Source organism: Pyrgilauda ruficollis, unplaced genomic scaffold, assembly GCF_017590135.1.
Source record: "Pyrgilauda ruficollis isolate IOZ18807 unplaced genomic scaffold, ASM1759013v1 scaffold44, whole genome shotgun sequence".
NCBI lineage: Eukaryota > Metazoa > Chordata > Aves > Passeriformes > Passeridae > Pyrgilauda > Pyrgilauda ruficollis.
In genome coordinates this window covers 4,027,811-4,054,083 of record NW_024525934.1, presented here as the reverse complement: position 1 = coordinate 4,054,083, position 26,273 = coordinate 4,027,811, and the positions used below count along the sequence as shown (strand labels likewise).

The 26,273-nt window shown below is 37.7% G+C and overlaps 1 protein-coding gene across 2 annotated transcripts in view; it reads left to right on the top strand.

Annotated features, from left to right (window-relative positions):
• The window catches only part of NALCN (sodium leak channel, non-selective), a 214,728-nt gene that overhangs the window by 146,333 nt on the left and 42,122 nt on the right, over nucleotides 1-26,273 (top strand). For both annotated transcript variants that reach the window (XM_041478293.1, XM_041478292.1), the window contains 2 exons: nucleotides 10,819-10,955; nucleotides 12,886-13,027. In XM_041478293.1, the coding sequence (XP_041334227.1) occupies nucleotides 10,819-10,955; nucleotides 12,886-13,027 (279 nt within the window). The remainder of the gene's footprint in view (nucleotides 1-10,818; nucleotides 10,956-12,885; nucleotides 13,028-26,273) is intronic.

Genomic DNA, 26,273 nt, shown 5'->3' with positions numbered 1-26,273 from the left:
GGGCAGCTAATTTGTGCCAAGACAAAGTCTCTCCTGTTTAAAGAAATGTCCTGAATTTTGGCCTCAGCTACATCTGTGAATTTTTTCTCAACTTCAGTTACATTTTCTAAGTAAGGATATTTGATTGTAAAAATTACTCCACTATGTGGATGGCAAATACTCAGATCTAAGTTGTATTCATTATCCTCTCAGAGAATCTAATAGAGCCCAGTAGTGATCTGGAAAAAAAGCAGAAGTTCTTAAGAGATGATGTATGTCTATGCACAACAGTAAAACTGAAGAGCATAATCATCTGTTGTCCTGCAGTTCATAGCTATCAGCAAATCATAGAATTACATAAAAGTCTATGCTGGAAGGGACTTCTGAAGAACACCTGGTCCAACCTGTATTGGGAGCAGGCCATTAGATGAGATCACCCTGAGTCCTATCAGATCAGCTCCTGGACATCTCCAGTGATAAAATTTCCTTGGCTTGTCTAGGCAACTCATTCCAGTGGTTGTCTTCAGAGTGAAGAATTGCTTTGTTCTATCTAGAGAGACTCTTTATCATTAAGCAAATGGCTTATTCTTTGCTTCCTGTTGTGTGACCAGGTATCTTTGTGAAGAGTGTTCCTTTATATTCTCTAGAACTACATTACAGAAGAAATTTCCATGGCCCCTCCACAGACCCTCTCCAAAGTGGCAATCCCAAACAAATGAAATTGCATGGAGATCAGATCAAGTGTACAGCCACATGCATATTTAGCTGAATACATTTAAGGAAACAAATGCACATGATAATGGTGTTTTTAATAAAAGCACTTAGAAAAAAAAAGTTTAAAAGAAGTACTGTGAACTGTGGTTGATGTTGGCTTACTCCTGTGAATAAGAGCAAGAATAATGAACTCATTGTCACATTTCCTACTTACGTAAGTGGATTTGTACGAATATTTATCTGGTGTTTCATCTGAATTGTGTTCCATTTGGGTTTCAAATGAAACATTCTTGTCCTAACTACATACAGTAGGTCATCTTTTTGGTCTTTGTAGAGATCATATGTGTGTTAGAAGATATTGTAATATTGGCCTGAGCCAGCAAAGTATCTATTTACAAGGGTGTCCAAACACACTATTGCACACCTAAAAAGAAGGAAACACAGTTTTGCATTACCACAGCCAACAGAAACAAAATGCCATCTTCTGCACAAGCACCTACATCACAGTCTGTGACAAATACTTTTCAACATGTAGACAAAACTGCTTCCACCTCAAGCAGCACTCACAAATTCATGTGGATCACGTAGGTTGGATTTGAAAATTGGAATTACATTCATGTACCAAAGGTAAGTGTCAAGGTTTTACCCCAAACACACAGTTGCTACCTTACTCTGAGAATCAGAAGACTAAAAGTGAGAAAACTCGTGGATTGAGATACAGACAGTTTAATAGATAAAGAAAAACCCATACATGCAAGCAAAGCAAAATTAGGATTCATTCACTATTTCCCATGGGCAGGCAGGTGTGCAGCCATCCCTAGGAAAGCCATCTTCCATCACATCAATTGGTGACGTGGGAAAAGAGACACCATCATTCCAAACATCCCCCCGTTCTCCTTCTTTCCCCAGCTTTATATACTGAGCATGATGGCATATGGTCTGGAATATCCCTTTGATCAGCTGGGGTCAGCTCCCAGCTTCTTGTGCATCCCCAGCCTCCTTGCTGGTGGAGTGGGGTGAGAGGCAGAAGAGGCCTTGATTCTGTTGAAGTGCTCCACAGCAATAAGGAAAACACCCCTCTGTTGTGAGCAGTGAGAATGCAAAACACAGCCCCATGTCAGCCACTATGAAGGAAATTACCTCTACCCCAGCCAAACCCAGCATGGTGTGTTTCCTGCCATGCAGATGAAACTACGTAGTGAGTCAAGTTGGATATACCTACTGTCCCTTCCAGTTTAGTGGTGATCTATCTCATGTAATACCCCATACAATGCATAGAACAGCCTATACTAATCACATGGAATAAGTTTTGCATATATGGGGAAAAGTTTCAGACCTTCAGTACTTAGGTGCGAAGAAGACCTAGGTAAAAGTTATTTTCCTTTGTTAAACTGTGGGCAGGGACATACACATTCTCTGCAGATTGAGTCATTTATCTCTATGACCTCTCTGCTCTTCAGCATTTTGAATACTTCTTGCTGTCTGTATCCTGATGGAAAGTCAAGATGATGACTTCCTCAGTCAATCACAACCTGGTTCACTGAGTGTCTTCAGCTCTTTTTTACGTAAATGGGAGCTGCCTGTGGTGAAAACCTTTGAAGGTCTGCCCACAAAATTACAATTTCCCAGATTGGCTCTGTTTTCCTGTGAACCTGGCAGGGCAGATGAAGATGTGTGTCAGCTACATTTAGGTAAGGATCATTTGCAAAGCTGCCTCCAGGAATCTTCCTTTGTGTAGAAGCTAGAATAGGAAAGCAAATATCAAGAGTTGTCTTGCAATGGTAATTTGTTTGCTTCCCATGTAGAAGCACCCTTTCGGGTTGAAATGAATTTTACCCTGAATCTTGAAGATGAACACATTGTAACTAGACAATATTGAATGTTTACATTTGCACAAGAGCAGACTTCATACATCTTGTGATGCTTTTGTTCACTTGAAAATATTTCAGTTGCTTGTTGTTCATCACATATATAGTTCATAACAAATAATGATACATGTTTTACGAGTGATACAAGTTTACATGAAGTCTCAAGTTTCCCCTGGTGAAATGGAGCATGCAATGCATTTTCTATTATAATGGTTATTTTTTTGTAATTCACTAACCTTTGTATAGAAACAAAAATGTATCTGCTACTTATGCCAAGAGAAAAAATAATGAATATGAAAATGGTATTTTTCATATTCATTATGGCATTTATATGTGAAATAGCTGTTAAAATAAGAGTTAGGCATGTTAACATTAAATTTATGTTTCATTTTCATTGTCTATTTTAAGCTATCCATCAAAATATGTACCTACTCCTGAACTGTTTTAAAATAAAGGCGTGGTTTATCTTATCTTAAGATAAAATAAATATTGACAGAGTTAGGTTAATAGTTTGACTCTATGCTCTTAGAAGGCTTTTTCAGCCTAAATTGATAGATTAATAGATTCTATGAATCTATTAACTATTTCATCTTCCTTACACTAGAGCATCTTCTCAAAGGTAGTAATTTAGCCAATCTGTATCAGGAGAGAAAGCTGTCTAGGACGTGCTCTCTGTCCTTAAAGCTGGCCAGCTGGCAGAGCCTGGCTTGTACATACAGCAAAGTTATTTTCCTCTCCCAAAACTAGCTGCCATTTGAAAGGAAGTGCCTATACTGCCTACAGGGAACATGCCCAGTTGGCATAAGTGCCAAACTGTGCTCAGGCATGATCACAGAGAGTGCTAGCTGGCCAAAAAGCGTGCAGTCTGTCTTGCTAACAGTGTAACACAGTGATGGATCTCACTCCAGCTCTTAGGCCCATAGCCCACTACTGGCACAGGTGTAGCCTTACCCTGCCCCTGTATCCAGCAAAGCAGTCACCCTGAGGTGACAGTCCGTCTGGCTTCTCTCACTTACGTGTTAGTGTGAGATGAGCCAGTATCTGGAGACACCTTTTCTAGTTGAATATAAGAAGTGCCTAGAAGAGCGTACAATTTACTTCCCATTTGAGGGACTGTAATTAGCTGAGATGAATGCCATCATAGATGCTGTGGCCTGGATGCCTAACACTGGGAGTTAGGCATCTGATTTAAAGAACATGCTGGATTCAAGTTCCCTGTTTAGTCAATAAAAAAAAAAAAAGTAAATGTGTGAAATAAATAGCCGACCCAAGATCTGAACTGACCTCTACAAGTGTCTCTTCATCACTTTTGGCTACAAAAAGACATAATTAAATTAATTTAGGTGGCTACTTCCATCTAAAGGCAAGAAGGTTGAATCTGATCTGGTAAAAAATATTTGGAAATAAGGCTAAAGTGTAAACCATGTAGCAATGTTTGCCAGTCTGTAGTCAGTATGAAGTAATAGCTCTGAAAAATTCATCTTACTTATCTCAATTGATCACAGAGAAACTGTGAAAATTTGGATTCCTGTCTTCTTTTAGATAAACAGACTATATCTTAGCCAAATTTTGCTAGCTGAGTTTTCCACTATTTGAATTGGAATCACATCTTGTCAGCAGCATTTGTTCCTGAGGAACTGATAGAAGCTACAATTACTGGAAGGAAGTTATTAGAAGTCCCGCATTTGTGAAATCTTACTCAATATCTGTTCAATTTGGTAGACCTAATGCAAAACTTACAAAAAGTTATCTAAATGATCAATTAAGATATAGCAGTCACAGTACCAAACCATACTACACACAGCATATAAACCCTGTTATAGAGAGAAGTTTTTTATTACAGAAACAGATCTTGTGTTTATGGGAAATGAATGTATTCTGGTTCCTCCATCTGTCAGGAACTTTTTCAGTTTATTTTATTCTGATATTACCAACAGTGCAGTCTCTACTCTGAATGCCAGCACCACTGTGATCATAGCTTCTGGTATGTTTCACTGAAAATTCCCCATGGCAGTGCTGAACACAATTAAAATCAGTTTAGGTTCTGCTTAACCATATCTACATGGGAGAATTTTTTACTGCTTGCAACGTCCCCTTTGTTTAGGTGAACCCAAAAGGCAAAATTCACTACTGGTACATCTAAGCAGTAAAAGAGGACAAGAGAGCAAGCTCCAACACTGAACCCTTGTTTTGCATGCTGCAAAACTCTTCCCTTACTGCTGGCTCTCTCCTGTAGCTCCTGGTACTTTATTCCAGGCAATACTTTGATATACTTCAAGTAATATTTTAATTGAGAGACTGCTTTCAAAGAAAGAAGAGACAGGCTCCACCGGGTCATACTCTAAGACACACAGTTCTGTAGTGCTCTCCCACCTGCCACCAAACTGCCTCTCAGTTAGGCAATGCACAACCCAAATGTCATCCTACAGAGCTTCTGTGCAGGAGAATTGCACACAAAAACTCACATGTTGTTTCCGATGCCTTGAAGAATTGGAAAACCTGGAGAAAAATAACTGGTGTCATTATGTCTCAGGGCCACCACTCAGGGCCTAGAAGAACCAAGAGGCAAACATTATGGTTTGAAGGCACCATGTGCCATGTGACTTTAGGCAAGGGGTTAGGCTTTTGTCAGTCTTTTCTATAGGACTATAGACGTACTAATAAGATCTGCACTTCATAAATACTTCTTTTTAACGCTGTCAGTATTAGTTTTACCCGAATTCTATTGATCCAATTTTTTACCCTAATTTCCAGGTTGATTTTACCTTCCTTTTATTTCATAGTGCAGGGTGCTCAAACAAAATCAACATTTTTCTTCATTGTACATGAAATTGCAGGTGTAGATAATATTAAGTGAACATCTGATTTGTGTTGAATCTTAGATCAAATGCAGGTACAAAAATGTTGTTACAATTTGATGCCAAATCTGAGTGTGTGATGTGATAGCTTACCCATATGCATATCTTCGTTTAATATAGCTCATTCACCTACAAAATTCTGCCAAGTCCATAGGATTTCAGAATAACAGAAAGGAAAAAAAAATCTCATTTTATCTGCCTTTCTGATTTTTAGTTTTTTAATTAATGTCATTTAATCTAGTAACTTGGGTTTCATTAAAAACTCTTTTTGACAAGCCAAAGATGATGGTAAATCTGAGGACATGGATAAATAAAAAATTCTACAAGGCTGTTGGTTGGGTGCTGGTATCAGTTTGTAATGTTTTTGCTCCATGTGCACTCTTGTGCTCAAAGTGTTTCGTGTTGGAGCACATGATATCCTGCTAAGCATGCAATGCAGATACTGTATGGTCATTTTAGTCTTCAAATACAGCCCCTAAAGAAGATTTGTAATGAAAAATGTTGATATTTAGCAGTGCCCTGTAATGTACCAAACAATATTAATTTTAAATCATCCACTAGTGAAACCTTCTGAACTTTGGCAAAAGGTTTGAACTTTTCAGTCCCCATGAAGTTATTCTGGGAAGCTTGCCAATTCCTAAATAGGTTGTATGCACATCAGTGGCTAAACTTTTTATTTGGAATTATTCATTTCAGCCTGTCTACTAAAATGAAAGAGTTAGAGCATTGCTGTATATTTTTTTTATATATAATTTGATTTAATTTAAATACTTACAGAGCATTTAAGTGAATTTCACGTATGCTTGCCTCATACACTGTTTGAAAACTGCATCTTTCACTCTTTCAGTTTTGCATGTTACTGGCTTCTCTTCCGTGATGAGAACTAAGTGAATAGAAAACAAAACAAAAAGTTAGAATGGGTAGGTCATATCCTTTAGATATGGTTAATTCTGTATCTCCTTTAGCATAGTGTCAACCAAAGTGTCAATATCTTACCAAAGTGTCAATATCTTAAAAACTCATTGACTTTGTTAAATTTGAGCTTTTGGTTTGTGTGGGCAAGATCAATACTTTTGAGGTTGTTTCTGTCCCTAAATGCAAATCAGTGATATTAAGAGATACTCATGTTAGTTTGTCCTTTGAACTGTTCAAGTGATCTTGTTTATATTACCAGACCCCAGAGCACTTCCACCTTTCAGACCATCAGCTTCCACCTGAGAAAATCAGGAGTTCTGCATGTGCAGACGCTTCTCTCTCACATCCTGCTTCCACAAGAGAGGATGTCAGCTGGAGGGCAGGTGTGACACTGCCTTGCACGCACCTGAATATCTGAAATGCACTATGGCATGTTTCTTCTGCCAAACACAGAGAGAGATTATGGAAATGCAGCTCTCCTAATCAGCTCCTGATGATTGTCTCATTCCAATTCTCTAGAGATTTTTCAGCAGCTCTGCTATTAAAGGAGTTGCAGTATGTGCTTTAAAAGAACTCACTACTTTCACCCTGACCACATTTACAGTGATTACTATCTGGATGACCTTTTTTCTCATGCACAGTCATTACCTACTGTCTTCTTTATACTGCCCTGCCTTTCCCAGTCCTCCACTTTCACCACCATTCCTCCTACTGTGTGTATTTAGGACAAGGACTTACAGGTTCTCTTCATTTCTAAGGGCCCAGATCTTAATTATCCAAAAGGTGATTTTGGCAATCACATTTTTGTAAGGAAACCTTGAAGTCAAAAATAAATTTTCAACTGAAGTTGAATAAGTTTCAATAAGTACTATGGATAGGACTATACCATGTAACACCTGTGGCACTGGAGAGAATTGGGACAATAAAGCAGTGTTGTCTGCTGCCACCCCACTCACAGTGTGTCCAGGTCAGAGGGATTCTCTTCAGAACTGATTCAGTCTCACACTGGACTACCTGTCCCATCACACGTGGGGTTCAAAGCCATCCTAAGGACCAGCCATTGCTTGGGATCCTTGATCCTGGATGGCATTTTTGTGTAGCCAAGGTGGGACCTGCAGTTTTGTTACCTCCCAGAAGAATCTGGTTTGCTTACCAACACAGCACATAAACTCAACCAGAAGACAAGAAGTGCTCCAAACCAAGTGGAGACATGGCCATAATGCCTTTCTGTGAGAAAAGGATCACTCTAACATTGTCTTCACCTGTAAGTCTGCCTTTCCTCACAGCTGTCTTTTGGATTGATCGAAGACAATTATGTGAACAGATCAGGGAGAGCTTGATGTTCAGGGACCTGTAAGTATTATTCAAACAACCACACAGGAATCCCAAATTAAAATATCCTCTCTGACATTCCTCACTGTTTTGGTGCTATTTAGTAAAGTGCATCTGATATGTGTTCAGAGTGGACAGTTATACTGTATGCGTTGTGCCATTAAATATGCTCGTGTGAACTCAAGAAGCATCTGAGTAGTCAGATAGACAAAAATTTATTCAATGGCCTTACAGCTGTTAATGTTTTTACCATCCACAAGAGAATTTAGCCAGGCCAGGCTGACAAAATACTGTTGAGCATTTCCAGTAGGCTCTTGGGCTACAGATTGAGGGCTATGCAGGGCAAATCAGGCCAGTGTGCACTTCCTTATCAATAGTAAGAGTATTAAATAAAACCTGAAAATCGTAGAGAAAAATGTCCGGATATTTTATTTGAGTTTATTGGATTATTTGGGTCTAGCTGTTGCTAGAAACATTCTGCACCATCATAGACCCATTTCAAACAATCCTGTACCTTTAAAAATCAGTGTTTGTCAAGTGTTAGAGAAAGTTGCAATATAAAGGTTCTAAGTAGCAGTACAAAACAGGATGTGTGTCATGTGGAGCAACAATTACACCCTAAGTGCACAGAGAAGAACTCAGGGAAGCTAAATGCCTCACACTCCCCAATATGTAATATTATCACAGCATGAGTAATTGGAGATATTCTATAGAACTGCCTTGACTTTAGGTTGTTTTAAAGCCTATCTTAAATCATTCTCCTATCCCCTTCTTTACCTTTTGAACTATACAGTTTCCTGCTTTCAAGATCTCCGTGCTCTGTTCTGCACTTAAGAGTTCAGGCAACATTTCGGTGCTCTCTATTCTGTATACACTGACTTATGAAAACAGGAGTTCATAGCTGTAAGTGACATTGTCTGTGCCAAAAATATGCATATTTATGCAACGTTTTCTTATTGAGAAACAAGTGTCAGAAACTGGAAACCTTTTTTCCCTCTAAAAATAATCCCTTCCCAAAGCCTTCTACAATAGTACAGTGTTGCAGAAAAGCCCTGTTAGATTATCCAATTAATTTCCTTTTCAGTGAAAGATCTCTTTTAGCAATACTCTGACATTTCAGGGGTTCTGACTAGTCTGATTTTGAAATGATAAGGCACTTCCCTCTGGAGATCTCTCTGAACACTCAGAGATTTTCCCATAAGGCTAGTAATCTTTATTCTCATCCTAGAAATTCTGTTTCTGAATTCTGTTCTCTCATTCCTTTATTTGGTGTACACTATTGTATTCTAGAAGTAATTTATTTTCAGATATTTATTACGTAAATCTGCTTAATCTCCTTTGCTCTTACTTTATCAGTTATGGTAGTAGGGGAGTAAATAATCGGACCCTTTAGTCATTCTCTTCTTTTTTCTCCTTTGTCCCAGTTGGTTAACACAGCCCTCCCCTGGTTTCATAGCTCTCTTCAGCATTGTTTTGTCTTGTCAGTGAGAAAATGGTAAAATGGCATTTAGAAACTAATGCATACCCAGATATGTTCTCTTCAAAGCAGCACAGAGATGAGCTGGGAACTTGTGTATCATTTTTCATGCCTCTGTAATATCTAACCAACAGAGCTTGGTTGTGAACATAACCTTTGGCTGGTAATGCAATTGCTGCCCAAACTGGCCTTTTGATGCTATATTGAAGTCCAAGTTCTTGTATAGTTTCTGCTCTTATTCTTTATCTAGAATTTTTTCAGTCTCTTATTTCCTGCCACTGTTTCTAAAAGGGTCCTTTTCCTTGTGCAATGTGGTATTTGCAACTCTTCACGTTTTAATATCATGTGCGCTAATGTCATAATTTCTTTCTTTTAAGGATCATTAATAGAGCAGTGAAACAAGACTGGACACAATACAGATTTATGCAACATTTCCCTTTTATTCTGAATCAGCTTTACCATTAATCATTAGTCTTTGTTTGTAGCTGTTCAGTTTTCTGCAGTTTTCAGCCCACATGACAATTTCTATCCAACTGAATATGAATTGATTTTCAGTTTAAGCTGTCCTGTGGCTGGAAGTGGTGATGTTGCTGATAGCATGACAGTGCAGCAGAGCAGTTTTTCTTCTATAGCATGCTGTGGGAGCATGCATTTCACTAGGCAGGGCAAATGAGAATTAAAGCTCTGTTTGAATTCCTGGGCAACTGCCCCTGGTAAAAATCTTTAGCTGGTGTCTATTACCAGTATTCCCTGCAGGTGCTGATAGTGAAAATGTATTTTAAAAATTAAGCTTCTACTCCTTTGCTTACAAGCAGGGATGAGGAAAGAATTGGAATTTCAGTTGGATGTGTGCTGAAATAGTATACAATACACATACAGTTTAAAATAAATGTGAAAATTCATTTCACTGCTTCTTTTTGACTTTGCATTTTGTTGCAATAACACACCTGAATTGCTACATAAGGTAATCAATATTCATGAATCATATCTCTATATCATGTCTGTTTATCTTATTTATTTAGCCATCACCTGTCCATGTAGATACATGTATCTGCCTGCCTTTTCTGTATTTGGATGGGGGATATTCCATTGAATAATTGGTTTTGGATAATTATAAATGCAACATTTGTGATTTGCCATAGCTGAGTATCACTGATGTAGATGGATTCGAGTTCTTTGTCATTATTTATAATGCTCATCTAAATGCAATTGTCCTGTTATTTTGTGTTCTGGGAGCTGGATTCTCTTAAATATTTTTGCCTTTTAAAGTGCTGTGTTGTCTTTCAGTGTCAAAGAGCTGTCAGCATATACAGGAAGATGTGCCTAATAAGAAAAGGTTTTGGGTGTTTATTTGGTGGAAGTGTTAGAATCTATGAAGAAAACATAAAAATAAGCATATTGAATAGGGCACAAATATGCATTGTATTTTAAAATTAACATTATTAGCAATCCTCCCATTTTATGTCTTTCATAAAGGCATGGTATTGTTAAGCATTTGTAATCTTCTAGCACAAGCCATTAACTTGTATCAAATTCACCTTCTGTAGGTCTTTGCTGCCATCTTCTGCTTCTTTAAATTATTGCCGTTGTTATTATTTGGATTCTGAAAAATGAGTGGGATATTACAGAGCAAAATTTCTCTTTCTGTTATTTTTTTTTTATTTTTTGTTTTCAGCTAAAGCAAAGTGAAGCTAATGCAGATACAAAGGAGAAGCTTCCCTTGCGTCTACGCATCTTTGAAAAATTTCCAAACAGGCCACAAATGGTGAAAATCTCAAAGCTTCCTTCAGATTTCACAGTTCCAAAAATAAGGTATTGAAGTATTTCCTTTGCTAGCATGTTTTAAACTTTTTTGGGGCCACTTAACACCCAAAATATTTAATTTTTCTTTTTTCTTGTGTGTTAGGCAGATAGATCAGAAAATAAGAAATTAAACAGAATTAACATAGGCATTCAAAAGATGTGGCATTTTGGGCATGCCTCATTTCTCTCATTTGGGGAAAAGCAATCCTAGCATTCCTTATACCTTATTCATGAAAGCAGCTAGACTGATCAGAGCTGACATAAGTACAATATAATTGAAAAGTGTGTTGTTTCTCCTTTCCTTTGGATTTTCTTTTCTTGGCTCACATAGACGACTAGCAGTCTAATGGATTCTCATGTAGTTTTTTAAGGCTAGGGTAAATTGGCAGTAAATCATTAGAGAGGATAAAACAGAGCATGTAATATCAGTTAGCCTGTGATGACCTTATCCCTTATTTGTATTTGCATAGTTACCTCTTTCCTGTGAAACTCACCTTAACAAAAGATCAGATGCCCAGTGATCTACTAGATAATTCTTTACTGTGGGGGTGGTGAGGTGCTGGAACAGATTGCCCGGAGAAGCTGTGGATGCTCCATCCCTGGAAGTGCTCAAGGCCAGGCTGGATGGAGCTCTGAACAACCTGGTCTAGTGGAAGGTGTCCCTGCCCATGGCAGGCAGGGTGGAACAAGATGATCTCTAAGGCCCCTTCCAACCCAAACCGTTCTGCAAATCTGTGATGATCAGTTAGAGTACAGTTATTTTTCCTTGGTGTAAAAAAAGTCTGACAAAAATCCAAGGGCTGCTCTAGTATATACATATACAGGCTGCAAAGTCTGCTGAAATGCCACAAGCTGGCTGAACAGATCCTCTCTTGCCCGTGTCAATATCCTCAACAAGCACATGCCACAAGAGAGGATGATGTGAAGGATTGCTGCCATTGTTCTGAGTCTACCAAGGTTACATTTCTTTTGATTAAATTCACAAGGAAGGTAAATCAACTGGTTTGACCTGTTTATAGTACCTTAGCTGAACAAAAGGAATAATGCTGGTCAGAATGGTCACGAAAATCAGTTCTTCCAGACCTCAAGAAGACAATCACAGATGTTTTACTTTTAGTATCAAAGTACCTTTTGGTTATATATGAAGGGTGTTCTTCTCCTACTCCTAGTCTTTTTTAGTATTTATTTCTAGTTGTGTTTTTCCCAGCATATTCTGTACTCATTCATGATCCTATTAACTACTGAAACAGACTTCAAACTAGCACTAGCAAATCATATCTTTAAATCTGAAGCTATTGTACTATGTAGCAATATCTCTCCAGAGAAAAATTAGTTTTGACATAGTTCACACTGAAAGAGGCAACTCTACTGAACTTAAAATACGGCAAAATGAATGTGTATTTGTTGTAAACAGAAATGCTTCTGCTTTTTAAACATGGCATGTGTGAGGCACAGAATTGCTGAAGTGCCTTAATAATGACATTCAAGGCAGTTATATGAACAGATGTTGTTTGAAATCTTCAAGAAATAATTTCATGCAGAGAGTATGTTTCATTTGGATTATATCAGCATTTGATTTATATTGAAGTAACAACTTGCTGTTTAATGAGCTCAAAAGAGCTGAAAACGGCAAAAGGCGCTGGAAATATTTAGCACTTTAATTGGTAAATAAATAAATAATAAAAGCAATTTATTTATTTTTTTAATTTACATGCAAGAGATCCAACTTGCAATTCAGTTACGGATTTCTTTAATAAATGAATTCAGGTGTTATCAGTTGTTCTGGCACTGTGTTCATTTATGCGTCTATACCCCAGTACAACTTTTTCTCAGGAGTTTATCCATCTCAGCATTAATGGATTGTGACATGTCAGAAGGGAAACCAAATATTAACTCTTCTTGGGTTTTAATGTGTCAATATTCTCTATTTGTTCCCAAGGGAAAGTTTTATGAAGCAGTTTATTGATCGCCAGCAGCAAGATACCAGCTGTTTGCTGCGAAGACTTCCTTCAGCATCTTCTTCCTCATGTGACCACTCTAAAAGATCAGCAATTGAAGAAAACAGATATATTGATCAAAAGGTAAATCAAGAGTATAGGATAGTATATATCTTGCCTAGAGTATTGTAAGAAAAGGCATCAGATTATTCAGTATGTCAAACTACATAAAAAGTGAATAAAAGTTAGGATGATTGAACATAGGCTAAAAGGTTATGTATAAATCAGCCTAAAACAGACATCATAGCAGATCCTCTTCTGGTTTAAATTTTCCCATCTCCTTTGAATTCAAAATTCAAGATTTGATATATTAGTTGTTTAATGCATGCATCATCTGAAGCAATTTTTCTGAAACAGTTCTGCTGTTATTCATTGAGAAGCTAGTGGAAAATTAAAGTTTCTGAATATCACACTGGATTTTTAAGTGTCTTGATACTATTACAACCTTGAAAACACACTTCACTGAAGGAAGTGTGAAGGAAGGAACAGAGCCTAAATGGGCATCATCTACTTTAACAAACAGAGCAGAAAAATTGGATAAGTTGTTGATATATCTGTGTAATCAATGAAGATGAGGAAAAATTTTGAAATTATTCTAATTATTTAGAGGATATTACCCTATCTGTAAGCCTGGGAATCACTAGAAAACAGACCCTGAACAGATATATTTGATACCCATTGTGCTAAAAGCTGCTAGTCTCCCATGGATGGTTGGAGTTGAAAAATACTAGCACTGCTTGGAATGATGACCATGATGATAATGATGATGATGCAGCAGCGTAAGTAGATGTATCTGACTTCTGACACCTTATAAAACTAAAGGAGTGGAAAAAAATATTCATGTGCATCATGGAAGATAAGTAGTTTCCCAGATTTCTAATGGCATCTACAGAAATGTCAGTCCTTGACCACTTGTAATATTGCATAATTGCATCTACAGAAATATCAATCCTTGACCACTTGTAATATTGCATAGACAAAAGTATTATTATGTTTCAGTATTGTTTCAGTATTGTTCACTGTTGAATCCTCTTTGAATATTAACATCTGTGGTTTTTAAGTGCATTTTAAGTTACAGAATCGCAGACAAGAAATAAAAAGTCTATGCATTGCTGTTATGTAGTATAACTGGCTTTCCTAGCGTGTGTTTGCAACCATAACCCAGGGCAGCATTCATACAGGCAGAGTTGCGGAGCTGGGGGGCAGAAGAGTTGGGGAAAACATTACTCTTCTGATAATGAATGAAAATAGACAATTTGTCAACTAGTGTTAATTGCCATCTCTAGTTCTGTGCAAGAGCCCATTCTTGTGGCTGATGTATTCTGTGGCATCAGTAAACCAAAGCTGAGCAACATGACCTGGGAGGGAGGACTGTGGCAAAATATGGCATATCAGGCCAAGAAGGCTGTAGGAAGGAGTCAAGCCTACATGGACATCATCTGCTTTAACAAGCACAGCAGGAAAACTGGATAAGTTATTAAATGACAAGCCTAGGGGCTAGCAGAACAATGCCAAATATCACTAATAATGGATCTCAAACACCATGCCAGGGTAATCAGAGTACATTTCTGCCATGTAATGAAGAGATGAACAAAGACCTTAAAGTTGTCTCAGCCACACAGGTAAGTCCACAGTATGCAATGCAGAGCTGTGCAGTGGCTCAGTAGATCTGTTTACATGAATATAATTTAGATGTATTAAATTCCATCTTAATTCCTTTTGCTTGCTGTTTACAAAAGTGAATTGTTACTGTGTTTGAAGACAGATGAATACATGGCACAGTTTATTCAATGAGATCTTGCAGTATGAAAACAGAATGCTGAATTCTTTTCAAATTTTTGCTTCCCTCCAAAAGCAAATATGCAGTATCTGACTTTAATTTTTGAATTTAAATGAGCATTTGCAAATTGGTTTTGCATTATTCAGCCTGCTTTAGGCACATACTTTAGGATCGCCATGCCTCAAGTGTAGAAACAATGATGAGTAATATTTCTGATAAATGCAGCTTAATACAAGGTATTTACACATTCCTATTAAGAAGAGAAAGCACTAAGAAGGATTTTTGAAAGTAATTACTCTAGCTTTCTATAGTTACAGTTGCCAAGGCAACCTCATTTGTGTATGATCAAATCTTCTTAAAAATATCCTTAAAACAAGCTTGGAATGACTGGTTGTGCTTAAGTATTAACCTTACATTCAGACTTTTCTTTGTTAAAAAAAAGAAACATGACAAAACATTTTACTGATCTCAATGCCTGGCAGGATGCCTTCTCACTGCTCCTGTTAGCAGCGGGATGGCTTCAGAAACTTTTCACATGCTTTTGCATTGCAGTTGATGAGAAAAAAGTGGAATTAAAAGGCAGAATCAAAAGGTGAGATCCTGCTGGCAGATCTGACTCTGTCCTTCCTTTGTGGCAGCTGAACTGTGGCTAGTCCCTCCAGTTACTCCTGGACTTAAGTCAGTATTTCTGTGTTCCACACCTACTTAATTGATTGGAAACCCTTACATTCCCCTATTTTTCCTTTATTTCCACTTCAGCAATATTCTTTTTTTCTTTCTCTAAAAACCTGTCACTATATGGTTTTGTGTTTAGAATCAATCTGCCCCATAATTTGTGCTGATCAATAAAACAGATTTTATATATGTTCTCTTATAGAATGAATTTAGCTAGTGTTTTCAGTATTATAATTATTATAATTACCCACTTTGTTTAAAAGTTTGTTTTAAAGTGTAAAAGGGGAGTAGATTGTCAGTGCATTCTTTCTTTTTTTTATTCAATGTATTCTACCTTCTCAAAAGAATTGGAAAAAAATCTTTTTGGTGTAAATCACCGTAACCATGACTACAATCCATTTGATATTATTTTCATCTATGCCAAATCAAAAGAACATCTTTGGAAAACAGATTTCTCTGCTATACTCCTTTTTTTCTAGTCAAGTCTGTGAGTTCCATGGGTTTTTCCCTTCCAAATTTTTAAACTATTGTGAAAGTTATAAACTAACCAAACACTATTATAAGAAATCACTTTTAGATACCTAAATGCCCTTTACATTTTATACATCCCGTAAGAGTTCTCTGTCAGTGTGTGGAGTCTGAGTGGGTGTGTGGATACAAATTGTACCATGTTCTTCCTTCTACATCCAATGCCAGCAACACCTGGGCTCTCCCACAAAGAGATGCTTGATAGGCAGCTTAGCACTGCTTTGTTTGAGTTGTTTATTATTATCTGTAACATTTTGGTTTGTAAAACTGGGATTCTCTGGCATTCTCTGAACTTAACACTGCTGAAAATGCAGAATGATAATTTCTTGCTCTCTATTTGAGGTCCTGTAGAGAAAATTTACGTAAACTCAGTGATCTTGCCACAGACCTACTCCCCTGCATACTGATCTAGTCTGTCCGGATGTGATCTGCAGGCCATGAGTTGAAGAACAGTCAAATTAGAGAAACCAGGACTGTTCAGATTGGTGAGCATTCCCCCTGTTGTAGTAGAAAGCACTGTTAAGGTATTTTCCGGTAAAAGAAGGAAGATTTCTTGGAAAAAGCATACAGGATTAAAAGAGGGATTTAGAGTATTGAATGTACATTGTATATGAGGAAAAGGAGAGTTTCAGGGACAGAGAGGGAAGTGTTCTTTTATACTTCTACACTTGTATGAAAACTATCCACAGTATGCTGGGAATTTTCTTAAATAACCAATATTTCAATAAATTCTTGGCCAGAAGAACTGGATGAAGTATGGAAATGTAATTTTAGTGTGAGTGGGTGGATGAGAAAAAAGGAAGTTGGCAGAAAATAAGGACATCACAGTGGCTTTCACATAGCCTGCAGCAAGTTTCAGGGGGACAAAGAATTAAATTAATGTGAGATTTATAACAAATTAGGTGTCCAGTGAAATACATTTGAGTTGGCTGTAGAGCATTGGCTTTCCCTTCTTAACTTCAAGACTGGAATCAGAGGGGCACAGAAACCGTTCGAAGTGTTTTCCTAAGAGACTTCCAAGTTTTAGCAAACCTTGCAAAAAATTATTGTGAGATGGACACTTCCTTGGCCATACTACACAGCACGTGGCTGTTAGATTAAGTTCAAAACTGACAGACTCAGGAGATAAACTTTGAAAATGCTTATGGTTCAATATGTACAGATAATACTGATAACCCATGTGCATGTCTACAACAGTGGCAAAGCAGGAGGGAATTGTAAAAGAAAGTAGGAGAGCATTTAATATATCCATGTATTTTATAGCTCAGACTTGGAGCATCTCCCACTTAATTGAAGGAATATAATCAAGTCAGCTCCCTTATTTCTCCATTTATAAGATTAATTGGATAGTAGCAAATGTATTTTCTCTTTTCTCTCCCTTCTATCATGCTGTTTCTTTGCTGATTCCTTCCACATGTATGAGTTCTGGTTTTAGTTCTGCAAGCAGTGCAGTTAGTAGCCATTGCTTTGTCTGGTGGGAGCCAGCTGCAGCACTAAGGTCTAGCTCCTGGGAAAGCTTGGCCTCCCACACCATGTGGCTCTCCCACTGATTTCCTGCTTACAGCAGGAAACCTTTGTGAAGGGAGGTTGTGGTCAGGAAGTGAGAGCTGATCTCGGAGGTAGCCAGAGCCATTACCATGGAGGACTGTGAATATTCAGTGGCAGACCTTGTGCTGGAATCTTTGTTTAACATATTTTCTTAATATCATAGATACTGCTTTTGTGAACTGCTGAGACATGCCCCATAATCTTGATAAGATGTTTTTGTTTAATCTGGATATATGTCCTATGTTGGGTTTTTTCTGACCTGTGCTCAGCTTCTTTAACTATTTTTAACTATTTTTTCATGAGAAAAGAAAACAATCTTCTAAGAGTATTCCAACAGGATTTTTCCTTGCAGAAAGTATTTGTAATTACAAAAGCTGAAATAGTCTTTCAGGTTTTCTAAGGCTTATATTTTAGTATGGAAGACAGGATGTCCCAAGATACCTTTCAGAAAACCATCAGGGGCGAAGACATACTCATATATTCTATTTGTACTTTTTTCCTTAAAACTAAGGATAGAATATTTATTCATAAATTACAATGTTCAGAATTTCTGTTTCTTACTGTAATAAACTTACATCCCATGTTAATCTACCTTTCTGAACTTTATTTTGGGCATTCAGTTGTGCAAAGCAGAATTTTGGCACAAAAGATACAATAGTGTCGTGTTCCTTATTATTCTTTTCTGTAAGTAATTTGACAGAATAATCTTATGACATTAATTTTGAATATAGCAGAAACTAATAAAGTGTAATTGTACATATATTCCAAATACAAAAGATTATTTATTTTTAAATACTACTAAATATTACTTTTTTTTCTGAAACAATTATTGCAGAATTTTGTATATATCAACAAAAATCATTCAAACTTTTTCTTCATTTTCTTAATTTGTCTGAATTTAATTCTGTCATACAATTTAGGTTTCCATGTACCACTTGTTAATTAAACACAGCCAAGTGCTTCAAGTCTTACCTATCAATGTTATTCACAGGATAATGCCAAAATCTATCTTGTTATGGCATACAGAAAAGTCATTAAAACAATGTACCTGCTGGAATGATAATGGCTTTTGGATCCAGCATTTTCTTGCTCATTACAGTCATAATTTTTCAAAGATGATTTTTGTGCTATGTCTGTTCTCATCAGTTCTTTCTAATGAAGTCAATATACATAAATACAGTGATGTATTTCAGGTTTACTGAAAATCAGCTGACCTGTCTCTTTTGTATTTTAAAGATTTTCTTGTTTTCATATAAAATGGATATATAAAAATGTTCCTGTGTCTAAATAACCAATTTATAGATTTCTTTCTCATTAAGCATTTTACCAAATACACATTTGAGCTGGTTTTACTTCTCTGGACCTGTTTACCTTCAGAGTGGAGAAGACACAACTCCAATAGTAGCAAGACTGTTCTGTTATGGTTTGCCTCTGACTTCTGGTGATTTTAAATTGCTTTGTCACTGTTGTCTCTGCATAGTAGGTTCAAAAGTCTGCCTGAAAAAATGCCAGTTTTCAATAACATTTTGAGAGATAGGAGGCCAGGGGCTGGATACTTTGCCATTTTCAAAAAGAGCCATAATTCTGGACTTCTGGACTTCCTTTTGGCGTTTGCTTTCTACTTCATCAGTTTCACAGTAAAATATTTCAAGTGTTTGATACAAAGGCTATGGAGATGTATTAAAATACAATGATAAGATCATACTTCTCTTTTTTCTTTAATAAAACAAAATACAAACATGAAAAAATTTAGTGCAATTGTACTTTAACAAAGAGCCCACATTAGTTTGGTGTGGAGGAAAGAGGCAATGAGGGACTGAGTTACAGGAAAACCCTACTGTTTGAATCTTATGCATTACTTTTTCCTGCTTCTACCAAAGAATCCAGATCTCCATCTCCAGGCCCTTCAGTTTCCTCCATCCACTCACAGAACTCATTCACAAGAACTGATTAACAGAAATGATCACTTCTTTCTAGTGAAGGCAAGTGCATGTGCTGGTACAACCAGAATTAATAGTTTTCCTTACCTCTCCCTTGAAACTCCCTGTCCATATCTTCCATTCCAAGTCCAGCCCAGCCTGATAGTACCTTCTTCCCTAGAGCTTCAAGATCCCCAGCTCAGAGTGTGGAGGGGAGACTTCTCCTCCAGCACTGTACACCCAGCCATGTGTATAAAAATCCCACATCAGCTTGGCCTGGAGTCCTTAGTTCCACTTGCTGTTGGCTGCCATGAGTAATCTACCCTGTGCTCTTCATCACCTTTTCACAGGGTCTTCCTGACTCCTGCACTGAGTAGATGGAAAACAAAAGGAAGCAAACTTGTCCAAGGCTGCACTTGCCAGAATGATCAGAGGGATGAATTGCCTCTCCTATGAGAGCAAGCTGAAAGAGGGTTTTTCAGCCTGGAGAAAGAAACTTCTGGGGAAACCTTATAGCGGCCTTTCAGTAGTTGAAGGGTGCATATAGTATGGGGGCAGACATTTTTTTACAAGGGCCTGTAGCAATAGGACAAGGAGTAATGACTTTAAATTAAATGAGTGTACAGTCAGGCTAGATGTAAGGAAAAATGTTTTTATTATGACAGTGGTAAAACAGTGAGTCAAGTTGCCCAGCAAGATGGTGAGCTCCCCATTCCTGAAAACATTCATGTTCACATTAGATGGGGCTCTAGGCAACCTGATCTGGTTGAAGATGTTTCTGCATATTGCAGTGGGATTGGACTAGATGGTCTTTCAAGGTCCCTTCCAACCCAAACCATTCTGTATTTTTTGAAAAATCTACCCATTAAACCTATGAAAGTTTAAAACTCAGGTATACCAAAGGAGAAAAAAAACAATCATGTTACTATAAGGCATAAAAGAGAGGGATCCTTCTCCTTCCCAGGAGCTGCTCCTCCATGTGTCTGAGATGGACTATCCCCCCTTTAGGTCTTTGGAGATTTTATGAGTGCTAATATGAGCCTTGACCACATTTTCAGACCTAATTTTAAAAAGTTCTTGGTTATGAAAAGATGTGTAGATTTTCCAGACCAGTAGTCAGCTAATTAGAAGAGCTTTACCTTCCATAAGAGAGAGGCAGCAATCAAGGGATACAAAACGAATCAAGACTGTTTCAGGTCAATGACTCCCAGGAGTTAAGGAGATTATGCCCACTTCTCATTCTAGACATCTGATCCAAAGGGACAGCCTTTGAGTTCTTGGGCCCCTTATCTAATGCTAGACCACTTTCTTGGCTGTGTAGTGAGCCTGTTTCTTACATAGGACAATCTCACAAAGGGACAGATTTTCAAAGTCCAAATGAAAATACTTAGTTCTACTTTGAGAGAAGGAAAATGGATTAGTGATCTCTAGAGCTGCCTTGTAATTTCAGCCTTTATGCAAAGATTTCAAGAAAGCTTAAGAAATTCCCTGCTACCTATAGTCACTTAACTTGCTTAAAATTTTGTTAGGTATCTATCAAAAACTTGCAGTCTGGCCTTCCATCACTCTTCGTATGACTTTTGTCATGCTCATTTTGAAGAGTCCAATCTCTGCAAACCAAAGGTACGTTGACAGAATGTTGTTGAACAAATATTTGCATTTGAGAGGCTACACAGCAAATTTGTGTGGGCCAGAAATATTCTATGTTTTATGGAAGGCTCAAGCTTTGAACAGATTCTGCCCAAATATTTCCTGTCTCGTTCATAAAAATATTTCTGATACACCGCTTATTGTACTGACTCTTCATATTTTCCCTAGAAGCTGTACATGTTTAAATAACAATATAGTACCTAAAAATCTGTTCATTCTGCAAGTCTACATTGTATTGGCATACAGCAAATTCCAAACTAAAATAGAAGCTTTGGATGATTTTTTTTCCTTCCTTGGAATTTCTGTCATGGCACAGCAAACTATTCCCATATGCAGTTGCCTATAAGAGCATTGTTAACAGCACTAGGCCAAAACTTCTTATTTTCACATAAAACTTAAGAAATTACCTTATGAAAATGCACTGCAGGCTCTGGGAGTTTTTTCTACTGTCAAGCAAACATTTCAGATATTCGTATTTCATTATGTATTTATGACCTTTTCTCACTTTGTATTTCTGAACAACCACTAACACTTGTTTCTTCTGCCAGCTTTGAAGCAGTCTGATATACAAAACCATACACTACATCACCACAGATTTTACCTGTTGATAGAATACAATTGTTTATCAAATTCAAGTTGAAAATAATTGCTATATGTACATTTGCTGAGGTCTGGACACTACAAACATTTCTAGAGAAACACATCAAACCTTAGTAAACCAAAATATACAGCATTTCTCAAACATAAAACCATTCATATGTGTCTTAGGTGGTGTAAATTAGCATAGATCCCCCTGAAGTCAGCAGTGCTGTGCCAGTACATCTAGTATGTAGAACTGGTCCACATTCATTTTCTGACACTTCACAAAGGTATTTTCTTGTGTTGCTTTGCTTTTGATCTTATGCCAAGGATTTTCTTCTTCCAGGGTAGAAAGCCTGTATTTTTGAAATACGCTACTAAATAAACATTACTGAAAGTGTCTGCAGTACCTTTTCAAAGCAGTGGGTGGCACTTGCAGAGCAACAATGTTCTGTGATTTAGCGTATTTTACAACCATGGCTTTGTCCTTGTCGACAAATGGAATTTCATGGGATGGAGCATTTAGACCAAGTTCACTCTGACTGAACTGAATTATTTTGTCTGTCTAAAGTCTGTCCTGCCAACAGCAGCAAAGGGTCAACACTTGTGGTAGAGAAGCATTACCTGCAGATTTTGTAATACTGTGGTCATGTCTGTGTAAATAAGCTCACCAAGACACAAGCTTTATTCTTGGTTTAGCAGCAGCACATTATATCCATGTAAAACCTTTCCATTCAGGAAATACTATTGGGAATTTGCTGACTTGCCACAGCAGGTCCTTGCAGTTTAAAGTAAAGTGTAAGAGTTATTTTAAGTGTGTTGCTGAAAACATATTTTAGAGTAATCAAATGCTGTTAGGTGATTTCAAGACAGTATTATATGCTAAAAAAATAATGTTCTTTAGCAGAAAGCTATATGGCACTGTGGTTTCTGCATGAAGTGTACTTATCAGTGGTAGAGAGAAGTAAATAAATAAATAAATAAATAAATAAGACTAATAAAGATGCACTGAGGGTGTCCTCACAGTGCAGCACAATCTGTAATAAAAAAAACCAGCAGGCTCGACAGATACACCCCAAAATAGCCTCAGTAGAGTGTACTGTAATTATTTAATTTCACATTTTCTGATTGAGTAATGTCTTTTGTATGTTAACACTGTTTATAATTTCCTCTGCAACATTCCAGAACTCGGCAGGTATCACAAGTTTTAATTGCCAGCCTCATTCTACACCAGCATGAGGCATCTAGACATTATTAAACAAAATACTTATCATCACCCCCATTTTCTGTTTGTACAGTCCCATTGCATTTTCCTGGTGTGCTATGCAAATTTGGAAAATTAAAGAGGAAGTCGTTTAGTTCATTTATCTAATATAGAAATAAGGATGCATGTTTTAAAAATCTAGAGTAATGTTTGATTTTCTTCAGCATGCATATTGACATATGTGTGTTGCTATTTGACTGATTACTGACTCCTTTGAATACAAGAAATAGATCAATTGTGCTTATCTAAGAGTATTTTCTTGTATTGCTTCTTCTGGATATTTTTAACTGAAGATAAATTCACCAGTTCTGCTGAAGGAATGGCTCCTGATTCCTTCAGAAAGAGAAAGGAGGACCATTGTCTTCAAAAGTCATAATCCTTGGAAGTGTCTAGGTTGTTTTGTGAATTCCATTTTGGACAACTGAGACCTCTAGGCACCAAACTCTAGGATCTTGTATATGCCTATGTATTCCTAGATTAAAGAATGGATACCTGACTCCAATGTAAATTCCATCACAGTCCAGACACAGACAGGATTGTAAGAAAACCTTCAAAACTTCACCTAAGCCGCAGTCCATGGGTGTGCCAAGGTCAGTGCCCAAGGATGTCCTGTCTCAGCTGCAAGTTTCACAGCTAGTCCTGAAAAAAGTAAAGGAAAAGTAAATGCACTCTGCACAAATAATGTAATGCAACATCCTATTCTCATAGCTTTCTCCATACCTGTGACTTGTTAGGCATGGAGGGGAAGCCATATGAGGAGCAGTTGGGGTCACTTGATCTCTTCTGCCTGGAGGAGAGGAGAGTGAGAGGAAACCTCATCACGGTCTACAACTTCGTCATGAGAGGAAGAGGAGGGACAGGCACTGGTTTCTTCTCTCTGGTGATCAGTGACAGGACCAGAAGGAAGGGCCTTAAGTTGTATCAGGAGAGGTTTGAGTTGCATATTAGGAAAAGGTTCTTGCCCCAGAGGGTGGTTGGGCACTGGAACAGGCTCCCCAGGGAAGTGGCCACAGCACCAGCCTGACAGAGTTCAAGAAGTGGTAGGAAAATGCTCTCCGGTACATGGTGTGACTCTTCTGGTGTCCTGTGCAGGGGCAGGAGTTGGACATCATGATCATTTGGGTTCATTTCAACTCAGCATATTCCACGATTCTATAATTCTATTGCACATACATCACTAAATAAAATTCAGGAACAGCTTTGGAAATGCAAACAGAGCCCAGTTCTCTCTCATCTCAGTGGCTCCAGACATACATTCCTTCCTACAGCTTCCCTTCACCTCTCTGGCTGATGCACCTCTGACTGTGTGACAGCCAAATATTGTAGTACAGCACTGCTCTTGCACATCCCCAGCAGACAACTACGGTGTTCATTGAAGGCATCAAGCAATGGTCAAACCATTTCCAGCTGGGGTGGCATAGGGATTTAGCAGTGGTTTTATGCAAAACATACACCACTGTCTGCTTTGTTAGTCTTGGTGCCTAGAGTGAGGGTTCAGCATTCCCTGATAAGTAGCCCTTGTCCTAGACCTGCCAGCATTTCTTTAGATGCTTTTCTTGATGCTGGCACTAGATAGTGACTTATGGAAGCACTAAGTGACTGCTCAACATCCTTGTGGAATCTTTAGAAATATGTAGACTCCTCATTTCTGCTTTCCCAGGACATGTTCCCTTGTTGATGACCTGGGTGAATTTCCTTGTTTGGGCCACAACCTTTAAGGCTAAGGTGTTCTGTCACCTAATTTAAACACTGGAAAGAAGTGGTCTATGACAGATAAGGAGCTGTAAAAAGTTTCCAGAAAAATTTATATGACTCAGATTTTTTACAGAAATGAGATGGACAAAACCTAGAAAACTGGTAGGAAATTAATGCTTCCTAAGTTTGAAATCTTCTAAGGTGCTAACAAGAATTATTACTAGGAATAAATGGAAATAATGCATTAATAGGTAGCACACTTTTTTTTTTCTCTGATGTTTCATGAAGTTACAATTAGTCTAAAGCATTTATTTATAACAGGAAGAAAGAACTGAGACAAAACTTCTGGTTTTCCACCATCATTATTCCCATAAGTTTGAGCTCCAATAAAGGCCAATGCTGATAAATTCACTAAACCTGTGTCAAGATACTGCAAATGAATTAAAACCTACACAACTGTGTTTCAATATATGATATATTTATACCTACAGAATATTTATTATAATGGTATATTAATTCCCTGTCTGACTATCCAGGAGCCCCTTTGGCAGTCACTCTTGCATAACCAAGTCCCCTCCCCAGCTACACACCCCACACACAGGCACACCAGGTTTCCTCACCAGCTCTACCCCAGGTTTCCCAAAGCACAGTCCCAGACATCCAGACCCTTAAAATGATTTAATCTTGTTACAATAACTGAAATACAAAATAGCAGCTTGAGTTGGGTGCCTCCAAGGAGAGACCCTCAAGCAAAGGCACCCTGGACATTTATACCCTCACAGTCTAAACAAACAAAAGTCTGGGGTCATCAGCTCCTGCCATGTCTTTGAGTACCACATGTCCCTGTGGCCTTTGTTAGGCAAAGGGTCATCAGTTCATGGCCTCTTGCCTTGGGCTCAGGCTCCTGCATCCCTAGAACTTAACCTGCAGCTCACACTGCAGCTCACACTGCAGCTGCCTGCACTGGATGTATTCCTCAGCAGCTATATCTCATACTAGGATTTTCAGTTTATTTTTATGTTTACCATATCCAGGCAATGGAATTTTTTCTTGTTTATATTCAAATATTCAACAAGTTTATTACTCTTTCTGTAATCTTAACTGAAATTCCAATACCTTATTTTCCAAATTACATTCTGAAGTGTTACATACCTCACTTCCATTTTCAAGTTGCCAGTTGTTTCAGGAACCCAGAGATTCTCAAAATAGGGGTGTTTTCAAATCATCTGTGTTACTACTTCTACAGGCTGTACAGAGAAGAGATGAGACGTGAGAAAGGTTAAAGGGGCCACACTTGTAAAGGCAAGGGGTAGGAAAGAGACTGTAGGTTGCTGTAACATTTGCGGTTTAAAAAGCAGAATCCATTTTATTAATTACAGCCAGTATAACTAACAAGTTTTTTAGAAATTTTCTAAGGTTCTGTTTATCTACAAAGTAAGATCTTACTGTGACTCAGAGTCAATATGAGTCACAGAGAAGTTCTGACAAAATTATTTGTCGAATGACTGGATTTGAGCTAATGTCTGAAAAAATTTAAAGAACATGTAAAGAAATGTGCTTAAAGATTCCATTTCAGATTGATCAAAACCAGGACACAGATTACTAAGAGTTTCCAAATATCTCTCAACCATTTTCTTCAAGATAATGGTCTCCAAACAGTTGACAGATTTAAGTCTTACAATGTGCCAGAGG